Genomic DNA, 19,480 nt, shown 5'->3' with positions numbered 1-19,480 from the left:
TTGCTATTCCACACAGCACTGGCTTACTGGCTGCTACTCTCAGCTTGCTACTTTCTTACACAGTCAGGGACAGCCTGTCTAGGGAATGATGCTGCCCACGGTGGGCTGGTCCTTCCTACATCAATTAACAACCAAGACAATCCTCCACAGTCATGCCCATAGCCCAATCTGATCTAGGTGATTCCTCAATTGAGGCTATGTCAACTTAATCGTAAAGCTAAGACATTAAGCTCCATGGAAACAAATAGTAGATTGGGGTAGAGGAATGGGAAAGTTGGTATAGGGATTTTTTTTAAGGTGATAGAAATCATTTGCAATTTACACCAATGACTGTACAACAGTGAACACACTGTGGAAAGACATTATTTAAAGATGGGTTATATTTCGATATAGATAAAAACAATCAAAAAACAAAAACCAAAAAAAAAAAAAAAAAAAAAAAAAAAAAAAAAACACCCCTCTGTAGGGAACAGATGCTCTTTCCTCTGGTTCTGAACTTCCATCAGGGACCTGAAACATACACTCCTACCTCATGAGAAGCTGTGTGAAAACCAGTTACTACTGTGTGACAACACCATGACACACATGCTAATGAGCCTGCAAGTTAACACAAGAGGTCCAAAGCTAAGAAGTCTGGACAAGAAGGGTGGCTTGGAAGGTACCTACATCCCAAGCAGGAGATCAGGAAGTGAGCTTGTCATTCACACTCCCTCCCTCATCCTCATCAAACACAGTCTTCCAACCCCAAATATATAGGCAGGAGGCAGGGCTGTTAGATTTTTTTTTTTTTTCTTCATACAAGAACACCATAGTTCCCAGAATCAGAAATACTAAAAGGGCTATGTAGCCAGGAGCCCAGATGACTTCAGTTGATGTCATAGCATTGGAAAAATACAGTAGGCCTGCCAGACTGAAATTCATGGCCCCTGGACCCCTCTTCCCCACCTGCTTCAACACCGATTTAAGCAATCTTGAACTTTGATCTCTGTGGCAGAATGTCCCCGATTTATTAAAGTGTCAGGTCCCAATTGTGTTAACACCCTCCTCTGGCAGGGCCATTACTAGGCGTGAATCTGGGTGCCCATCACCCTGTCACATTAGCACAGTGACAATCAGAAGGAACAAATCAATCTTCCTCTCCAGAGTCATCAGGGAGCCTTGCAATTTACCATAATGACAGGCAGGGAGGAAAAGCAGGTGAAGCATCCTTCTTTCTCCAGGAGACTGGACAGGCGCTGGAAGGGCAGCCGAACTCACCATGAGGCCTTGCAACCCTCTGCCAAGCTGCAGCTGCAGCTCCCTGGAAAGGGCTGCACCCTCAGACTCGCTTTACATTAGAACTGGGTTACCCTCCCCCTGTGTTTTGCAAACAGCTTCAAAACTGTCAGCTCCTGCTGCCCAGGCTTCTCCCAGCTGTCACTATTAACTACCTGTCATCTGCAGGTCTGCTCCATCAGGGCTGAGAGCCAGGAAGGTAGGTGAGTGTGTGTGTGTGTGTGTGTGTGTGTGTGTGTGCGCGCGCGCGCACTCAGCCCTATGGTAACCAGGAAGACTCCTTCCAGCAGAGAGGAGTGTTTATTTCCAAGCCTGAGGTATGGGGGTTTGAGATAAATAAGGCAAAAAGTAGGGTTCCCCTGTGAGCACCCTCTTGGCCTCCTGGAGCCAGTGAAGTTGTGATTCTGTAGGGGTGTCAACAGCTCAAGCTTGTTATTAACTGGGTGAGGATCCCAATCTGCCTGCAGAATTCTGCTGGCCTTTGTCCCAGGACCATGCATCTGAGACTGTGCCCTGATTTCCCATAACTCTCTCTGATTCAAGACTGTGATGGTTAATCTTGATTGTCAACTTAAGTGGATTTAGGATCACCATGGAAACACACCTCTGAGTGTATCTATGAAGATATGTCCAGAAAGGTTTTGCAGAGCAAGAAAGACCTATCCTGGATGTGGGTGGCACCACCTGGGGTGGGGGCAGGTATGAATACAAAGGAGGCAGTGGGCACCAGTCCCTGTCTCCCTCTGCTTCCTGACTGCGGGTGTGACATGAACATGAACCGTGAGCCAAAATTCATTAATTCCTTCCTTCCTTCCTCCCTCACTCCCTCTCTCCCTCCCTCACTCCCTCCCTTCCTTTCTTTCTTCCATTGCATTTGTTAGGTATTTTATCACATCAACAAGAAAGATAATAAAAGAAGAACTAAGGCATTTGACAGACACTAAGAATTCTCTGAACAGAATCCCCACACCTGATGCCTTGGTGCCTGCCTCAATAAACCTGATGTGCCATAGCCTTTAAATTTGAACACAGAACTATAACACCTCACTGGTTCCCCTTGCCTCCCACCTCCTCATCAGAGTTGCCTGCAGCCACCATCGCCATACTAGCCAAGGCAAGAGCTGACTGGAGAGTCATTGCTCTGAATCAAGAAATCAATGGAATTTGCAATTAGCAAATGTAGGATTCTACCAATGAAGATGACATGAAGACAGAGGATCATAGAGCACTGCCCTGAGCCCTGAGTCATGGGGTACCCACAACCTGGATTCATGTCATGGGAGAAGCAGCCCATTCTAGCCCAACACAGTCATGCCCAGGAGCTCAGCTGTATTCTATGCATAGCTTCATTTATAACTGCTGAGAGCTGCCCTGTGCTTGTTACAGCACAGAAGACAATGGTGGGTGCTAAAAGAGACATAGGAATGACTGAAATGAACAGCATGTGAATCACAGATGAAATAAATGCTCTGGTCACATCTGCTACCAAATGACTCCCAGAAACACTCCCTGGGGTATGGGGTGTGATAGATGCGTGCTCCAATGGGTTCAGCTCCACAGCAGATGTAAGACATCTGATGATGATGACTCCTGTCACTGGTGAAGAGCACTTACTTGCACAATCCCTTGCCAAAAGAAGGAAGCCGAGACAGCTCAGTCAGTATAATACTTTCTTGCAAGCACAAAGACCTGGGTTCAGTCCCCAGAACCCAGATATATCAACAAAAGCCAAAATGGTGTGACAGTATGTGCTTATCATCTTAGCCTTGGAGGGGAGATAGAGACAGGTGGGTCCCAAGAGCTCATGTGCCAGGGAGGCTACCTACTTGGCAGTCAATGAGAGATACCATCTCAAAAGGCAGTGATCAGTGCCTGAGTAACAACATTCCAAGCTGTTCCATGGTCTCTAGACACCTATGGATTTTGTTGTTTGTTTGGGTCTTTTGGTCAGGTCCTTGTTGTTGCTTTTGTAATTGTTGCTGTTTTTGTTTGTTTTTGTTTTGTTTTTTGTCTTTGTAGAGGCAGGATTTCTCTGTGTAACCCTGGCTGTCCTAGAACTGGCTCTGTAGACCAGGATAGCCTAGAACTAGCCACCATATCTGGTCTTACTATTTCATTTTGAGATTCGTCTCTCAAAGTACCATAGGGAGACTTTCCCAATTCACCTCCCAGGTAGCTGGGGTTACAGGCTTGTGCCACACTACATAATTAGCTGTCATGATTGATTGACAGGCAGGACTCTTGGAAGAATGAAACAGTGGCCTTGCTTCTGGTTCATTGTAAGTTCCTTAAACTTCGCACTTGAGAATTGGGGGGAAATGTTGAGATAGGTTAAGAAAGGATACATGAGATTGGATGAGAGACAGACTGGGGTAAAATAGTTCTGAATCTTCAAGAAATCGAGTTTGTCTATGTCTTACTGCTCCCCACCCCCAACCCTGACCAGTGAGCTACTTCACACCAGCCCTTCATTTAAGCACTTGGACATGATCTTGTACAGAGCCACCTTCCCAGCTCCCCCACACCACCTTACCCACCCCACTCCTTCACACTACGTGGTCAGTACCCATATATCCTACGACTCTATTTCTGCTCTCAGAGGTCTGCCAAATAACAGGACTTAAGAGAATGTCTTCCCAGAAAAAAAAAAAAAAAAAAAAAAAAAAAAAAAACATATTCCTGGAAAGAAGAGGAAGCATTTTTACAAGCTAAATACACACACACCCCAAAAGTTGATGTTTATTTGGAATCCAGGGGCCAGAAAAGTCACTCAAGATTACTAGAAAATTTTTAGGGGTAATTTGGGGTCTTCCTTGAAGCAAACAAGGTATTGATGAGCAATACAGTTAAGACACACTACATGGAGTGGGTATTAAGTACCCTGTACTATGACATACCTCTGGGATATAAATGTGATCAGAATACATACAACTCCTGCCTGCATGGTATCTGCAGAGGAAACAAGGGACAGGAGAGGCCCAAGGCCCAGGCTGAGGAAGACCTTCAGGTGAATTCCTCACCTAGATTTCTTACTGAATTCGGGCTCCACCACATACTGAAAAGGCACACAAGTTTTCACCTAGCTTTATTTTTATGTCTTAAAGTGATTTAATATTGAATTTGTTGTGCAGCTCTTCTCAAACATTGCTCATTTATCCACACCAGTGAGTGGAGGTTTTAGGTGCTCAGCGATGTCCACAGGAGGATTCTAGCTCTTCTCCAGTATGAATGGCTGAAATGTAGTTTATGAGCTAGCTGCACATGTTAACCTAATAAAGATATTCCAGGAGACAAGAATGATCCCTAATATGGAGGTGTCCTTGGGCTGGAGCCCACTTACCCAGGCCTCCATCTCCTCTTCCTGACACAGAGGTGCCTTCATTAGCAAAGGAAAGAAAGAGTCTTTGTGGTGATATAATTCCCAGACCACCCCATGCAGACAATAAACCAGAGTTTGAGAGAAGCCTGGTGAAATAGGAGCTCAGAAATCATAGAAGGGCTACGAGGGCCCCCAGAGGTTATTCAGACTAATCCCCTAATTTTGGAAATGGGCGAAAGCCACCAGAAAGAAGCGACTCCGCTGTGATTATATAACCAGTTAGTGAGGGCAATTTCCACAGAGGTAAATACGGGGAAATTCATCCACGAAAAACCCAGTACTGATGTGTGTTAAATACTATGCAGGGCTACAGAGAGAAGCTTCCCCAAGTGGGTTCCACGAACAGACATAGAGGACTGAAATGCAATGTACCTAGTGTCACAATAGAGTGGCAGGCTAAGAGGCTCTGGTGCACACAGCAGGAAGCCTCTCCAGAGTGTAGTAAGTGATATGCAGAAGGGAGACCTTTGAAGTTTGGGTTGTTTGTTTGCAGGCAGCCTAGGACAATCTTCCTATGGAGCAGAGAATGACCTTGAATTTCTGGTCCTCTGGCCTCCACCTCCCGAATGCTAGGATTACAGGCATCACCAAGCCTGGTCTAATGAATAAACAGTTTATTGAATAAAGAAGGTAATTTTGAAAATGTCAAGTAGTATGTGAACAGGCAAGAAGACTATGGCATTTTTGTTGTGAGCCTAGCCTTTAGGACTGAGCCATCTCTCCAACCCAAAGGTATGAACACAAGAAAGAACAGGATATGTTTAGGGAATGAAGGGGCTTTGCTGTGATTAAAATGAAGATTTTTTTAATGGGGACTTCTTAAAAGGGAAATAAATGAAGCCTAGAATGCAGAAAAATCTGTCCTGGGGAGAAATTCCTTTTACGTTCAAAAGTAAAACAACAAAGCTGTGTGGTGGAGGCATATCTTTATTGCTTCATAGAAAATTAGCCATTAGAAAACCTCATTCCTGCTGGGCAGTGATGGCACACGCCTTTAATCTCAACACTTGGGAGACAGAAACAGGCAGATCTCAGTGAGTTTGAGGCCAGCCTAGTCCGCAGAGGTAGTTTTTTAAAAAGAGTAAACCAACAATAAATAAAGAAAAACACCAAAAAAATTTTAGGCCTACAGACACTGCCCGGTGATTAGGAGCATTGGCCGCTCTTCCAGAGGGCCCAGGTTTGGTTCCCAGCATCCACATGGAGGCTTACACCACCTGAAACTTAAGGGAATCCAACACCCTCTTCTGACCTCTTTGGGCACTAGGCATGTATGTACATGTACATGGTGCACACACATTCATGCAGACAAAATGCTCGCACACATAAATAAATAAAAGTAAATAACTCTTGGGGAAACAAATTGGACGACATATTTTCAGGCATGGTGGCCCTCACCTGTATGCAGAGACAGGAGGGTCACAAGTTCCAAGTCAGCCAGGGTTATACAGTGCGACCCTATTTCAAAAATCCAAAACCACATTAAAACAAAACAATACACTGTCCAAAGGATAAACAAAAAGAAAAAAAAAGGATCAGAGATAGACTAGTTGGGTCTACACTGCAATATAAAAACAAAAAACCAAAACCAAAACAAAACAAAAAAATCCAGGGAGAATTTTTTAAAAATAAACAATCAACACAAAAGAAGACAAAGTGGAAGTTATGGTGTTTAAAGGCAGAATCAGTGGGACTAGATGAGAGGTAGCTGGACCTGAGCCCATGCCCCCACACAGCTTGTTACTTATCTTACACAACCTTAGTGCTAAGAATGCAGTTGATTTTTTTAAATGGCTAAAAAAGATGAAAATTATGTAAACTTCAGGTTGGGTGTCAAATCTTTATTGTCTGACCCTTTTTAAAAAAAAATCACTGACTTCTGAAATTGAAAGTGCCTTATACACTTCAGGTGGCTGATGTTGAAAGAATGAACAAAAGTTGGTGACAAGTAGAACAAAGAATTCCACTGATGGCATGTAAAGGTGGGATTCCATGAAGTATCCAAGAGGCGGTGGGAAGATCTATTAGGAACATGAGTGAAAGAGCAAGGTTTGAGGTCCGTGAGAGTCACCAATGGGCAGACGACAGGTGAGAGAGCAGGTAAGGTTATGGTGTGTGTGTTGAGGGGGAGAGGGCAGGGAGAACTCCTGAGCAGAGGAGCAGCTAGAGAAGGGATGGAGAGACACCAGTACCAAACAAGGTAGGGGAGATGATTTAGGGACCCAAGCTGAACAATGATGAATGTCTCCAGAAGCCTAGGCAGAGTCAGGAGCAGAATTGGAAAAGGAGCCCTCGGCCAGGGAAGGCACCTGAATAGCAAACAAAATTGGCTCTCTGGTCTCAGGGTTCTATATTCACCCAGTTTTCCTCTTACTGCTCCTGTCCTCTTCAGTATTTCTCGCTGGTTCCTCGTCTCCCAGCTTCTGAATATGGGGAACCCAAAGGCCTCAGTCCATGGACCTCTTCTATTTTATAACCAGACTTGACGATTTCATTCAATCTCATGGATTTAAATACATGTGGCTGCACCTCCACCTAGACCCTCACCTTGACTCACAGACCAAACTCAAAACCCAACATCTCTACAGGGAAGTACAACAGGAACCATTATCTAGCCAAGAGTGTTTAGCTGGGAACCCAGCTTAGCCCCCCCCCTCTCTATCTATCTATCTATCTTTCTATCTCTCTATCTCTCTGTCTCTCTCTGCTGACCCTACCCTCAGAAAGTCTGCCAGAGGTGGCTCCTCCCCCAAATCGGAAGAGGGAGCCTACAGGGCATTTAAGACCCAATCATGTGCCTTGTGATTTCTCTCCTGCTTCCCCCAAGATCACCTGGGGGTGCTCTGCTCAGATAAAACCTGGTTTTATTAATTTGGCTTGATTTGGCTTATTGCATATGGAGAAACCCACAACAGGAGATTCAAAATACTTATCAAAGACCAAAACCAGGAACATTCTCCTCCTTTCCAAACCAGGTAAATCTGCAGGATTCTCCACTTTCAAATCAACTCCATCTTTGCAGCTGTTCAAAACTATAAGCCCTGGTGCCTTGATTTAAATCTCATCTTTCATTCAGCCTTTTGATAACCCTCTCTTGGTGTATCTTCAGGCAACACCCAGAATTCAGCAACACACACACACACACACACACACACACACACACACACACACACTGCTACTACTCTGTGTCAGACTGCCACTGTCTGTTACCCGGATCACTCTAGGGGCCTTCTGACTCATCTCCCTGCTTCCTCAGTCACTTACTATTACTAAAGACAGCTACCGAGATAGGAAGGAAACCATGCTCTTCTGTGTGAACCTTACCAAACTTTCCTGTCTCTCTCTGATCAGAGGCCCTGATCTCATAATGGCACAGGGCTGGAAACTCATCAGATCCCCATAGCAAATTAGAAGCCAGCTGAGTTATAACCACTGAGCACAGGCCCAGGTTGAAAGGTCACATTAACATCTTGGGAACAGGATCCGGCTTGCAAAGAAAGGTTCTTAGCCTTTCCTACTAGGTCCAAACTAGTGCCATATGGGCTTCATGATCACTAGCTACTTACAGAAGCCATAGAAGGTTCTACAGCCGATAATAAAGACTATTTCAAATTTCAAAGACTCTTTAAAAATGAGTTGTCAGTTTCAATAGCCACTATTTGTGCCTTGAAATGCATATGACATAGCTTCTCTAAACATCACAACTTCCAGGAAAAAGTAGGGACCTGGAAGACTACGGTAGAGCACTTGCCTCACATACACAAGGCCCTGGGGTTAATCACAGCACTGCAAAACTAAATAAATAAGAGGAATTTTAGTCATTTTAACTTCTATTCTCTCGTTCATCTAACAGTGGTTTTAATGTGTTCTTAATTGTTTTTTAATGTGTATGGGTATTTTTTTTCCCTGAATGTATATCTGTGTACCACATGTGTGTGTCTGGTGCCTGCAGAAGTCAGAAGAGAGCATTAGATCCCCTGGGACTAGAGTTACAGATGGTTGTAAGTTGCTATCTAGGTGTTAGGAATAGAACCCAGATCCTCTGGAAGAACAGCCAGTGCTCTTAACTACCAAACCATCTCTCTCTCTAGCCCCTTGTTTGTTTTGTTTTTCTAATGAAAAAAATACAAGAGTGGCTGAGCATGGAGGTATACTCCTAAAGTCCCAGAGCTGGGGGAGCGGGTGGATCAGGAGATCAAGGTCATCCTCAGTTGTAGCCGGAGTTCAAGGCCAGCTTGAGCTATGTGAGAACACGTCTCAAAAAACCAAGCACGTAAGGCTGGGGTTATAGCTTGGTGATAGAATGCCTTCCTTGAATGCAGGAGACCTGAGGTTTGATCTCCAGTCCCACCAAAACAAAACAATAAAACACAAATGTGGAAATTTACTTCATATCTTCTGATGAGACTTATTCTATGATGAATAGGGAGTATCCTTAGGAAGACTTGTTTTGTTTTGTTTTGTTTTTCAAGACAGGGCTTTTCTGTGTAGCTTTGTAGACTGGTTTCAAACCCACTCTGCCTCCCGAGTGCTGGGAATAAAGGCATGCACCACCAACACCAGGCTCGGAAGACAATATGTATAGACATCATTGACCTAAATATTCTAACACACATCATATCTTTCCAATCTTTGTGTCCTACAGTGGGACAGAGCAGGCAGGTATCAAATGATGAAGGGTAGTCCTTGGTCCCATGAGAAGTCCATGCTGAAGCCCTAAAATAGCTTGTCAGCATATCAACACACATGATTCTAAGGAGTCATGAAGACTAAGAAGGAAATAGAAGGCAGATTCTGCACAGCATGGATTTGTGAACTCACACATGATGCAGAGAGAGACCCAGCTCGAAGTCACTACAGTTGAGAGTTTATGGGTTACAGGCACACATTCACCAGCAACAGTCATTTTCACACTAGCCTCAAGCCTTCTTTAACTGTCTTAGCTGGAGTAGGTGATGGCCAGCCCTGTGAGAAGCCATGTGTGTGCACTCCTATTTGACCATTTATGGCCACTGGCTTCACAGATGGGCTGAACAGAATTGCAGCTTTATAGTTTACAGGAAAACAAGATCTTGCACTTGGTTTCGAAAATTTCAATTGAGTAAACCCAAGATAAGGAAGGGCAGGGCTTAGGAGCCACAAACAAGCTCAGTAAGAGACCCTGTGGTACAGATGGCAGAATGAAGAGCCCCCACTCCCACGATGTGGCTGTACTAATAAAACGCTGTATCTCTGCTAGAAAAAGAGACAATTTTGATGGGGTCACCAGGTCCGATTCTCCCTCCAGTTCTCTCCTCTGGGATCCAGCATCTGCTGAAGAAAATGTAAGAACCTGTCCCCACAGTCTGCCTCCTATAGTCTCCTTGCCCTGGTGGCATCTCATTAGGTTCAAGGACAAGAAAGAGCATGAATCCTTCTTGCTCCACTCTCTCCCTGACCTCCTGTACATTCTAACAGTGGCTGTGTCGCTAATGACTACAGTTCTTGTCTGAAAACCCTTGGAAGCTAGGCCTGTAATTCTGCTTACTCAAGAAACTGAGGCAGGAGGATTAAAAATTCAAAACCTGAATTCCTGAAGTGAAATCTTCTCTCAAAATTAAAATAATAAAAAAAAAAAAAAAGGGTTATGGGGGGGGGGCGCTGGGGAGAGCACTCAGCAAAGCGTTTACCATGCAAGCCTGAGGACCCAGCTCAACTCCTCACCATCTGCTTAAAAAGCAGGCACAACAGCAAGTCTCTGCAACCCCAGCCCTAGGGAGGCTAAGGATCCTGGGCTTGATGGCCAGCTGCTGACCCTAATCAGTGAGTGCCAGGTTCACTGAGAGAAGAGACTGCCTCAAAATAAATAAGTAAATAAATAAATAAAGTGGAAGCTTGCCAAAATGGCTTGGCCAGTAAAGGAGACTGTTAAGCAAGGCTGGTGACCTCCACATAGGCACCATGGCACATAAGTGTTCCCCGACATGCATATCATGTGAAGACACACTAATAAAAAATAAAGGTGGACAGCAATTGAGGAGACACCCAACACTGACCTCTGTCCTAAACATGCATGCAAAGGTGAACTTGTTCTCACACATATACCATATTGAGGGGGAACAAGCAAGCTCACTGAGGACGTACCTCAGTGTTATAGGACTTGCTCCTCACACATACAAAGCCCCACGTTTGCGCCCCAGGATCACAAAACTAAAACAAAAACAATAAAATCAAGAGCTGGAGAATTGGCTTCCTGGTTAAGAGCACTTGATACTCTTATGAAGGACCCAAGTTTGAGTCTCAGCTGATAACTGTCTAGAACTCCAGTTCCAGGGGATCCAATGCTCTCTTCTGGCCTCTGTGGTAACCAAGCATACATGTGGTACAGACATACATTCTAGCAAAACACTAATATACACAATTTATAAAACAAAACAAAAATAAACAAACAAACAAAAAAAAAACCAGGCTCCAGCTCCAAATGGATTCCAATTACCTTTCTTGCTCTGTTAGGCATAGGGTAGGTAACAAATGGCTTCCTCTTATTACCAGCTCTCTAACCTGTGACCCTCAGGCTACCCACAGCCAAGGATGGCTATCAGTGCAGCCTAACATAAAATCATAAATCCACTTAAAACATTATAAAGACCTCTATGACAATTTTTCTGGTGGGGGTAACTCAGGTGGCTTTCAATCATCAACTTCATAGGTGACATTATGTGGCAACATAGGAAAGTTGGACATGCCTGCTATTGTAGCATCTGTCTTGTTCTCATAAACTTGCCCACAGAGCTGTAAATAACTCTTTTACAAAACCTAACCGAGGTGATAAGGGAATGAAGAAAGAGCACACACAGATACAGAAAGGCTGGGTCGGGCGGGCCGTGCACACTCTGGTGGAGCGGCACCAACTTTGCAGTAATCCAGCACTTCAGCAAGTTTATTATGGACAGCATAGGAGGAGGGGTTGGCCAGGCCGGGTAGGAGGTGTCAGTGGGTGAGCATTCTCTGGTTTAAACATCCAGAAGGAGGAAGTCAGGGATGTTATTTTTGTACACACTGGTCAGTCGTTCATAACACTCTTACTTGTGCACACTATAAATGCTTGCACTCGGACCAGAGGAAGGGTTCATTGCTGTTCTGAACCTGATCTAGGGGAACTGTTTTTGCCAGCTTCCCATGGGTTCAAGGCTTTTAGTCCTTGACATGGATGGCTCATGCCAAACAACATACAGTCCCACAGTTTCACTCCCTGTGGACTTCACTCTCTCTCCACACTCCTTCATTATTTTCAAAATCTCATCCAAGTTGACCTTCTATTTCCTCAGGGCTCTGATGAACGGAAGAGACAGGATGCCAAAGAGCCTTAAGAGCATGTCCCTGAGGACTAACTGCAGGGACAGAGGATACTGTGCTTGGTCAAGATTAGAGTTCAGAAGTTACTACAATCTATTTCAAAATGTCCCAATCGACATCCAACTCCAAGACAGTAGCGGGGACAAACTGACCATTTTGGGGCTAATACAAACCTTTCTCGTTGTTGTTAACAGTGGGATGAACACTGCTGGCCAGTTAGGAGCCTTAGTAATTGTGAGCTGCCAACCATCAGAGGGATGAGCCTACAGCAGGAACACAACCTAGAGAGAGGACTTCCCAAGTTAGGATCTCATAACCAGTCACCCACTGGACATTAATCATGGGTTTAACAAAACACCTGCCCAAAATTTCCACTTCTGTGGTGAAGAGATTTGTGGTCAACTGTGGTTGCAAAATCCTAAATGGAAAGTTTCAGAAATGACTCCTAAGTTTTACATTGTACACTGTTCTGATTGACGTGATGAACATTTGCATCATTTCACACCTTTCTGCCTGGGATAGGAGTCCTGCTGCTTCACACTGTATATGCTATTAGGCATTGGTAACTTAGTAGCCATCTTTGTTACTGGCTCAAGTATCAGCCGACTATCTCAGCACAGCAATGCCTGCAATACTAAATACTATTATTCTCATTGATGTGTGTGTGCACTCTGGCACAGGTCAGAGGACAATTTGAAGAGTCTGTTCTTTCCTTCCACTTTTATGTAGGATTCAAGTCACCAGTCTGGCATGGCAAAGTGCCTTTATCCACTAGACAAATCCCAACTCAGCCATGTGAATCTCTCTTGACTGTGCCTAACGTACAGGTTAAACTTCACTATGGACTTGAATGGGAAGACACATACTATATAAGAGGCTCAGTACAGCATCTGCTGGGCAGCTTGGAGCAATTCCCCTACAGATAAGAGGGAACCAGCTATAACATTAATGGAGGGGGAGGGGCTTGTAGACTCTTGCTGCAATCTAGAAAACACTTAGCTCTTGCATTGAGTTTGATAATTAAACAGCAAAGTGGCTTCCATACTATAGGAGACTAAGAACGTGAGACATTTCCAAATTCATCACCTCACATCCACTCCTAATTGGTCTCCCAAAATGATCTGGGGGCTTGGGATACAACAGAGTGGTAGAATACTTGCCTAACATCACTGAAGCCCCAAGACCAACATCCAAGAACAATCAACCAATAGCAAACCAGATCTGGTAGGGCAGGCCTGCAATCCCAATTTCTTTGAAAGCTGAGGCAGGAGGACCACAAAGTCCTGCCTGGGCTACAAAATAAGCTCAAGCTGGCTGGCAACTTAGTGTCTCAAAACAAAAGCAACAAGAGGGTGGTACTGGTGCAATAGATCCAAGGCCCTCTCGGTTCCATCTCAAGGCTGCTGAAAAAGAAAACATTTTTAACCCTATAGCTCTATCACCACACTGATTTTTGAGAATCATCACTTCATTTCACATACCCAAAAGCAAGTTGCTAATTCTGCCTACAGGACAAAGTATTTTATACAGAAACTATTTTGGAAACAGAGAGAGAGAGAGGAAGAGAGAGAGGGAGGGAGGGAGGGAAGGAGGAAAGGAGGAAGGGAGAGAGAGAGAGAGAGAGAGAGAGAGAGAGAGAGAGAGAGAGAGAGAGAGAGATTGCTCCGATTCACCAAGATTGGAAAAAGAAAGTGGGTTTTGTTGTTTTGATTGGGTTTGTTTGTTTGTTTGTTTGTTTGTTTAAATAAAAGCTCAAAATGGAAAGCCTGGATTCACAGCAGGGTCATGGTCCTTAGGTATAGCGCGTGTCCCTCCTTCCACAACGACACGTTCTTCTCTCATTGTCAACAAACATTTGATACAAATCATCACTGTCCACACAAGCCCAGGGGACCGGCGAGAGATCCAAGGAGGGCAGCGCCCCTGCAGTAAAGGACCTGAAGGCGCCCGGGAAACGACGGTGCTGCAGAGACCAATGAAGGCAAAGAGCTGGGAGTGACGGAGCGGGAGAAAACTTTCCAGCAGCAACTTCGCAAATGCCAGCCCTCGGGCGCGCAGAGGGCGGGGACAGGGGCCTAGCGGAGGGCGCAGGGGACCGGCTGGGCCTGGGCTCTGTGACCACAATCGCCCTAAGCCTGGGCTCCGTCTGTGGCTCAGCGAGTACACCGGCCCGGTCCGGGCCCCGAAAGGAGACAGCGGTGGCAGCGCGATGCGCGCCGGGGCACTGCCAGGAGGTCCCCCACCTCCAGGCTCCCCGGTCCCCGCAGTGCTCGCGGCCTCGGTCGTTCCTACCTTCCTTGGCTTTCTTCCTCCGGGCCAGCGTCCCTCCGAGTTTCCCCAAGAACGAGTCATCCTTCTTGCGGGACGGAGGCGACTTGGGAGTGGGAGATTTGGGGGCCGAGGGCGACTTCTGCGGGGAGGTGGCCATGGCGGCGGGACGCGGAGCTGGAGCTGAACGGCCGCGGCGGGCGGCGGCGGGACTGAGGCTGCGGCTTTCCAAACGGAAGCGGAATTATTCCAGGCATTTGAGGCAGCTCGCTCGCCTTTCCCGTCCCTCGCTCCCTCCCTCGCGCCGCCCTCCGCCCTGCAAGGAGCTGCTGCGCCTGGGGCCCCGTGCCCCGGGCTATCTGGCTGCGAGGATGCCCAGGCCTGATGCTTGTTGGGGTCTATGCACACGGGGACACGCGCATGCAAGGGGGACATGAAGCCTTAACTGGAGCCTGGAAGCCTTCATTTCTCCCCTGGCTTGCACACACACACACACACACACTGCCTAGTACAAGTCAGGATCCGCGGGGAATCAACCCTGCTGCTGGGGTGGTTAGCATTCTCATGACTTGTGCTCATGAAGAAGTCAGTGAACCAAAATGGGCTCTGGTCCCAACAGACTTCTGCAAGAATCTGCGGACTTTGACCCTTTCTCCACACTCAGCTGAAGCTGGACATCCAACACAGCAGAGGCCTGCTTGTTCTTAAGAGGCATCCATGAGTCTGGTATCATAACTGCTTGTATGAAAAGACCAGAGGTAGAAACAGGTGAGGCAGGCACAACCATGGACTCCTGCAAGACACTCATCCTAACCTATCTATAGCCAAAAGCAATAGAGTTAGTTCCAGATCTCTTGGCCTGACTTGGAGTCACACAGGGCAGTTTCAAAGATATTTAAGAGACACATTTTAAGTGTGCTTCTTCAACCTAGGTTCTGGCTTGGGCTTTTGTGTTTGCCCATCTTTTCCATACAGGGTACCTTGGTAGCTGACCAATCAGAAGAGTTAAATACTATTTCCACAGCTCTTTCCTTGGTGAGACAGAAATAAATATCTACCCCTCCTTAGAGCAACCAACAAACTACAATTCTACTGCAAATTTGGGGGACAAATGACTTTATCAGACTTAGTTACAGAGCCTGTGTAAATGGGTGACCTCAGAGCAGCCACACCACTGCAAAGTCCTACCCCAGTATGGATGAGCTCTCCTAATTAGATAAAGGGAGCCCTCTTCAGTTACTCTTCTACAGCCCACTACTCTAGGACCTCCAGAGACCACATGCAATTAGGGCAGGATTACTTATGGGGATTGCAGGAGGGAGTGGCCAGAATTGAGATGAGAATCCAATGACTCTCCTGGCTCACTCCTTCTGTAAGGAAACATCTGTAAGGAAACATCTGTAAGGAAACAGGCCAGATATCTGGGGGGGAGGGGGGGTGGGGGTGGAAGGATGTTCAAGTATTCACAACTGCTTAGAGGAAAATGAAGTCTGTTATGCTCTGAGGAGAATGCTCTACAACACACACACACACACACACACACACACACACACACACACACGTCTTCAAGCCACACTGAAGAAGAACTTGGACTGAGCTGAAGAAACTGTGGTCCAGTGGTGGGTACTAGGCTGCTGATCATGCCTCATCCTGGCAGGGGTGTCTTGTTTCCAGCCACAGGCATGTTGATGAGTGACACCCATGTTGATAAGGGGTACATGACTCTTAACTTACTTCCTATTGCTTAGATAAAGAATAGAGCCGGAAACAACTTGGGTGCTGGGGAGGGTTTATTTCACCACTTAGGTTGTAGTCCATCATGGAAGGAAGCAGAGAACATGGAGGACACTGCTTGTTGGCTGGTTCTCCTGGCTTGCTCGATTTGCATTATTATACAACCCTGGGACATCTGCCCAAGGGTGGCACCACACATAATGGGATGGGCTCTTCATATCACTCATCAATCAAGAAAATGCCTCACAGTCTTGCTTATAGGCCAATCTGATAGGGACATTTTCTCAAATGTGGTTCCCTCTTCTCAGGTGACTCTAGCTTGTGTCAGGATGACCAAAAGCTAGCAACACAACATGCATTCAGAGGGACAGAGGGCCTTAACCAGCAGTGTGTGTGTGTTTGAGAGAGAGGAGAGACAGAGAGAGAGAGAGAGAGGCTCCAGGTATCCAGAAGTGAATAAAGAAGTGTTCTCAAGAGTCTATGTAGGCCAGACATGATAGTACATCCTAGCATCCATGAAGTGAAGGCAGGAGAAAGGGTTTAATCTCACTAGCTAGTGAGGTAGTCCCAAAATAAAGGCCATGTGATAATCTAGGCATTGAAAACTCATGGGAGCTTGCATCTCTTCCCATCCCCACATCAAGTTCCTGCAAGGCTAGCTGTGCTTCCATTCAAGTAGATACTGCTCCTAAAGCCTTCTTGCAAACATCCGCCACTGTTCGTTCTAATCCATACACTGACTAGCAGCAACTTCTGAGAACCACAGTGTCCCAGCAGAGTATGGATTCATTTATGTCTGTTCAAGAGTTGGCATTTCACCTTTTATTAACACAATAATTTTCCTGGTGCCTCTTACCAAAGATATGTAGCAAGACCTTGTTTCCAAAAAATAAAGGTAAGGGGAGTAAGATGGCTCAGAGGATATAGGTCCTTGCTGCCAAGCTTAACTACCTAAGTTCAACCCCTGAGCTACACAGAGTAGAAGGTCCTTTGCTCTCCACATATGCACCATGAGGCTTGTACCCAACCAACTGTCCATATTAATTAAATCTTAAAATGTAGTAAGTAATAAAAATAAAAGCTACAAACAGGTCCAAAAGTATAATAAGCACACAAAATAACAAAAAGTCTTTGTAGGGTTTAAAATATAGAAATCAAATTAAAATATGCAAAAGAAGAAGCCTTTCTACTGGGAGGGGAGTAAACAGCATCAAATGTCTTCAGGCCCAGCCACTCCTTGTGAAGAAGTAAAAGAATACATTCGACATTAGAGTTTGGCAAATGGAGGATGGTGCAGCATAATCCCTGGGAGAATACTGGAAAAGTAACTAAGGTTTTAAGATAATGGAGTGAAAATTGGCATCTTGGAGCTTGGTTCAGAAAGAGTTCATAAATTGTGTGTGCAATCTTTACTTGTCACACAGTTGTCAACTTTACTTTTATAGTGTTTTTCTTTAAAAAAAAAATCATATTTCTTCAAAGCTAAGGGTGAAGACTAGCTGCTAGTCATCTCAAAACAGGTTACAGTAAAACTCAAAAGGCTCATGCCAGGGCAGGTTTGCCTACAAGTGAATGTTACAGATTGAACAGTGTCCCCTCAGGGGACCTTACTTGGAAAGACCTCAGACTCTAAAGTACTAGTAGTGATCCTTGAAGGCCATCCTGCCAGTGAGTGTACTGTCCCTGCAGTATGGTGGCCAGCCAACCCAAGAAGGCTGATGTCTTTATGAGACAAGGAGCACCTGGACACAAGGCAAGCACAGAGGGGGCATGATAGGAAGCAGGTGGTCACAAGCCAAGGAGTGCTTGGCGGGAGGCATAGAAGTGTCCTGCCTTAGAATCTCCAGCCATCCTGGCTCAACAGACACCAGGCTTTGGACTTCCAATGTCTACACCCAAGGGAAGTTGATCTCTATTGCTCTAAGCCACCCAGTTCTTGGTCCTTTGTGTTAGCAGTCTCAATCATGTGACTCTAACCTGGGATGAGCATTTTACAAGCACTCCGGGTCCCAATCTGTAACCAGAAGTTGTTGACCACAGTAACATACGTGGGAATGTGGGAAGGGAGCAGAAGACCCTGAAAGTCTTTTGGAAAGCTCTCTGATCACGGATAGGGAATGTGCTTCCAGGATGAAGGCCATGGGTGTGATACAAAAGAATCTGGAAGTGGGGGAGGGGCGAAGTTCTTATGCGAGGGGTCATATACACATCCCCTTTGAAGGCCAGTCTTCTGGCAAGTCCTCTGAAGAATAATGGTTCCAGAAGACCAATGTCCTTTTGAGGAAAGGAACAATCTAAATACAGGTATATACTGGAGTTGTTGTGGGGAGGGGGTGAGGGATGGGGGTGTTGTATAAAAACCTTGTTGTGCACACTCAAGGACTCTGGGGTTGTAGTGGTGGTCTTTGAAGGCCAGCCTGCCAGTAAGCATGGGAAGCATTCAGCAAGAGGATGGGAGGCCTCAATCATGTTTGAGAACATGGTAGACTGAGAGTGGAACAAATTTTGTTTTGTTTTGTTTTCTGAGACAGGGCCTCACTGTGTAGCCCTGACTAGCCTAGAACTGTGGTGACCAGTCTGGCCTCTAACCCACAGAGATCCATCTGCCTCTGCCTCTCAAGTGCTGGGATTAAATGTGTACAGCACCACATCCAGCCATAGGTGGGATATCTTTGAGGGTTACACAGAACTTTGGGGGCTGGGCTCCAGGTTCTGGAAACAGATGATGCTATATCCTTCAGGAATCTCACAATGAACTGTAGACATACAGAGGGATTTCTTTATTGTGGGAATTCATTTCACCAATAGCTTTGGGGTACCAGATTTAGGGCATGGACTTGACTGATGAAAAGGAGAAAAAGGGGGTCATGTGCTGGCTTGGGTTGTGGAGACTGGGTCAGGTGGTGTGAAGCATTGTGTGGTTGGTTCCCAGCCTCTTTGGACAAAATGAAAGGACTCTGCAACTGATTATACCTTGTCCTGTATCCATGAGTCTATTACCCCATAGCACCCCTTAATACAGTTATATAAATATATATCTTTGTGGTTCTCAATACATATTTTTCCCCTGAGTATAATAGCTGACTACCAGCTACAGAGCCAAATCTCTAAAACAAGTAAGGCTCGGCGTTGGTGGCGCACAGCACTCTGGAAGCAGAGGCAGGTGGATCTCTGTGAGTTTGAGGCCAGTCTGGTCTACAGAGTGAGTGCCAGGACAGGCTCAAAAACAATACAAGGAAACCCTGTCTCACCCTGTCTCAAAATAATAATAATAATAATCAGTAGCTGAGATATAAGTCATCCAATGGATGACCAGAGGGCATGGCTAAGAACAGTAACAACAGCTAAGCTTGTGTGTGTATGAATACATGTTATGAATGTGTAAGCACACATGTGTTTGTGAGTACGTGTTGTAGAACATGGCCCTCCAAGTGAAGCACATGCCATCTTCATCAGATCATCTATGCTTCCTTTCAAGAACCCATCACA

The 19,480-nt window shown here is 45.6% G+C and overlaps 1 protein-coding gene across 1 annotated transcript in view; it reads right to left on the bottom strand.

Moving 5' to 3' along the window:
* Parva (parvin alpha) overlaps positions 1 to 14,549 on the bottom strand; it is a 158,158-nt gene extending 143,609 nt beyond the window's left edge. The window contains exon 1 of the mRNA XM_051192698.1: positions 14,282 to 14,549. Within this exon, the coding sequence (XP_051048655.1) occupies positions 14,282 to 14,417 (136 nt within the window). The 5' untranslated portion in view covers positions 14,418 to 14,549. The remainder of the gene's footprint in view (positions 1 to 14,281) is intronic.
* Between the last annotated feature and the right edge of the window lie 4,931 nt (positions 14,550 to 19,480).

The sequence above is a fragment of the Phodopus roborovskii genome, unplaced genomic scaffold (genome assembly GCF_943737965.1).
Source record: "Phodopus roborovskii unplaced genomic scaffold, PHOROB, whole genome shotgun sequence".
NCBI classification, from domain to species: Eukaryota; Metazoa; Chordata; class Mammalia; order Rodentia; family Cricetidae; genus Phodopus; species Phodopus roborovskii.
This window is presented reverse-complemented; position numbering and strand designations above follow the sequence as displayed.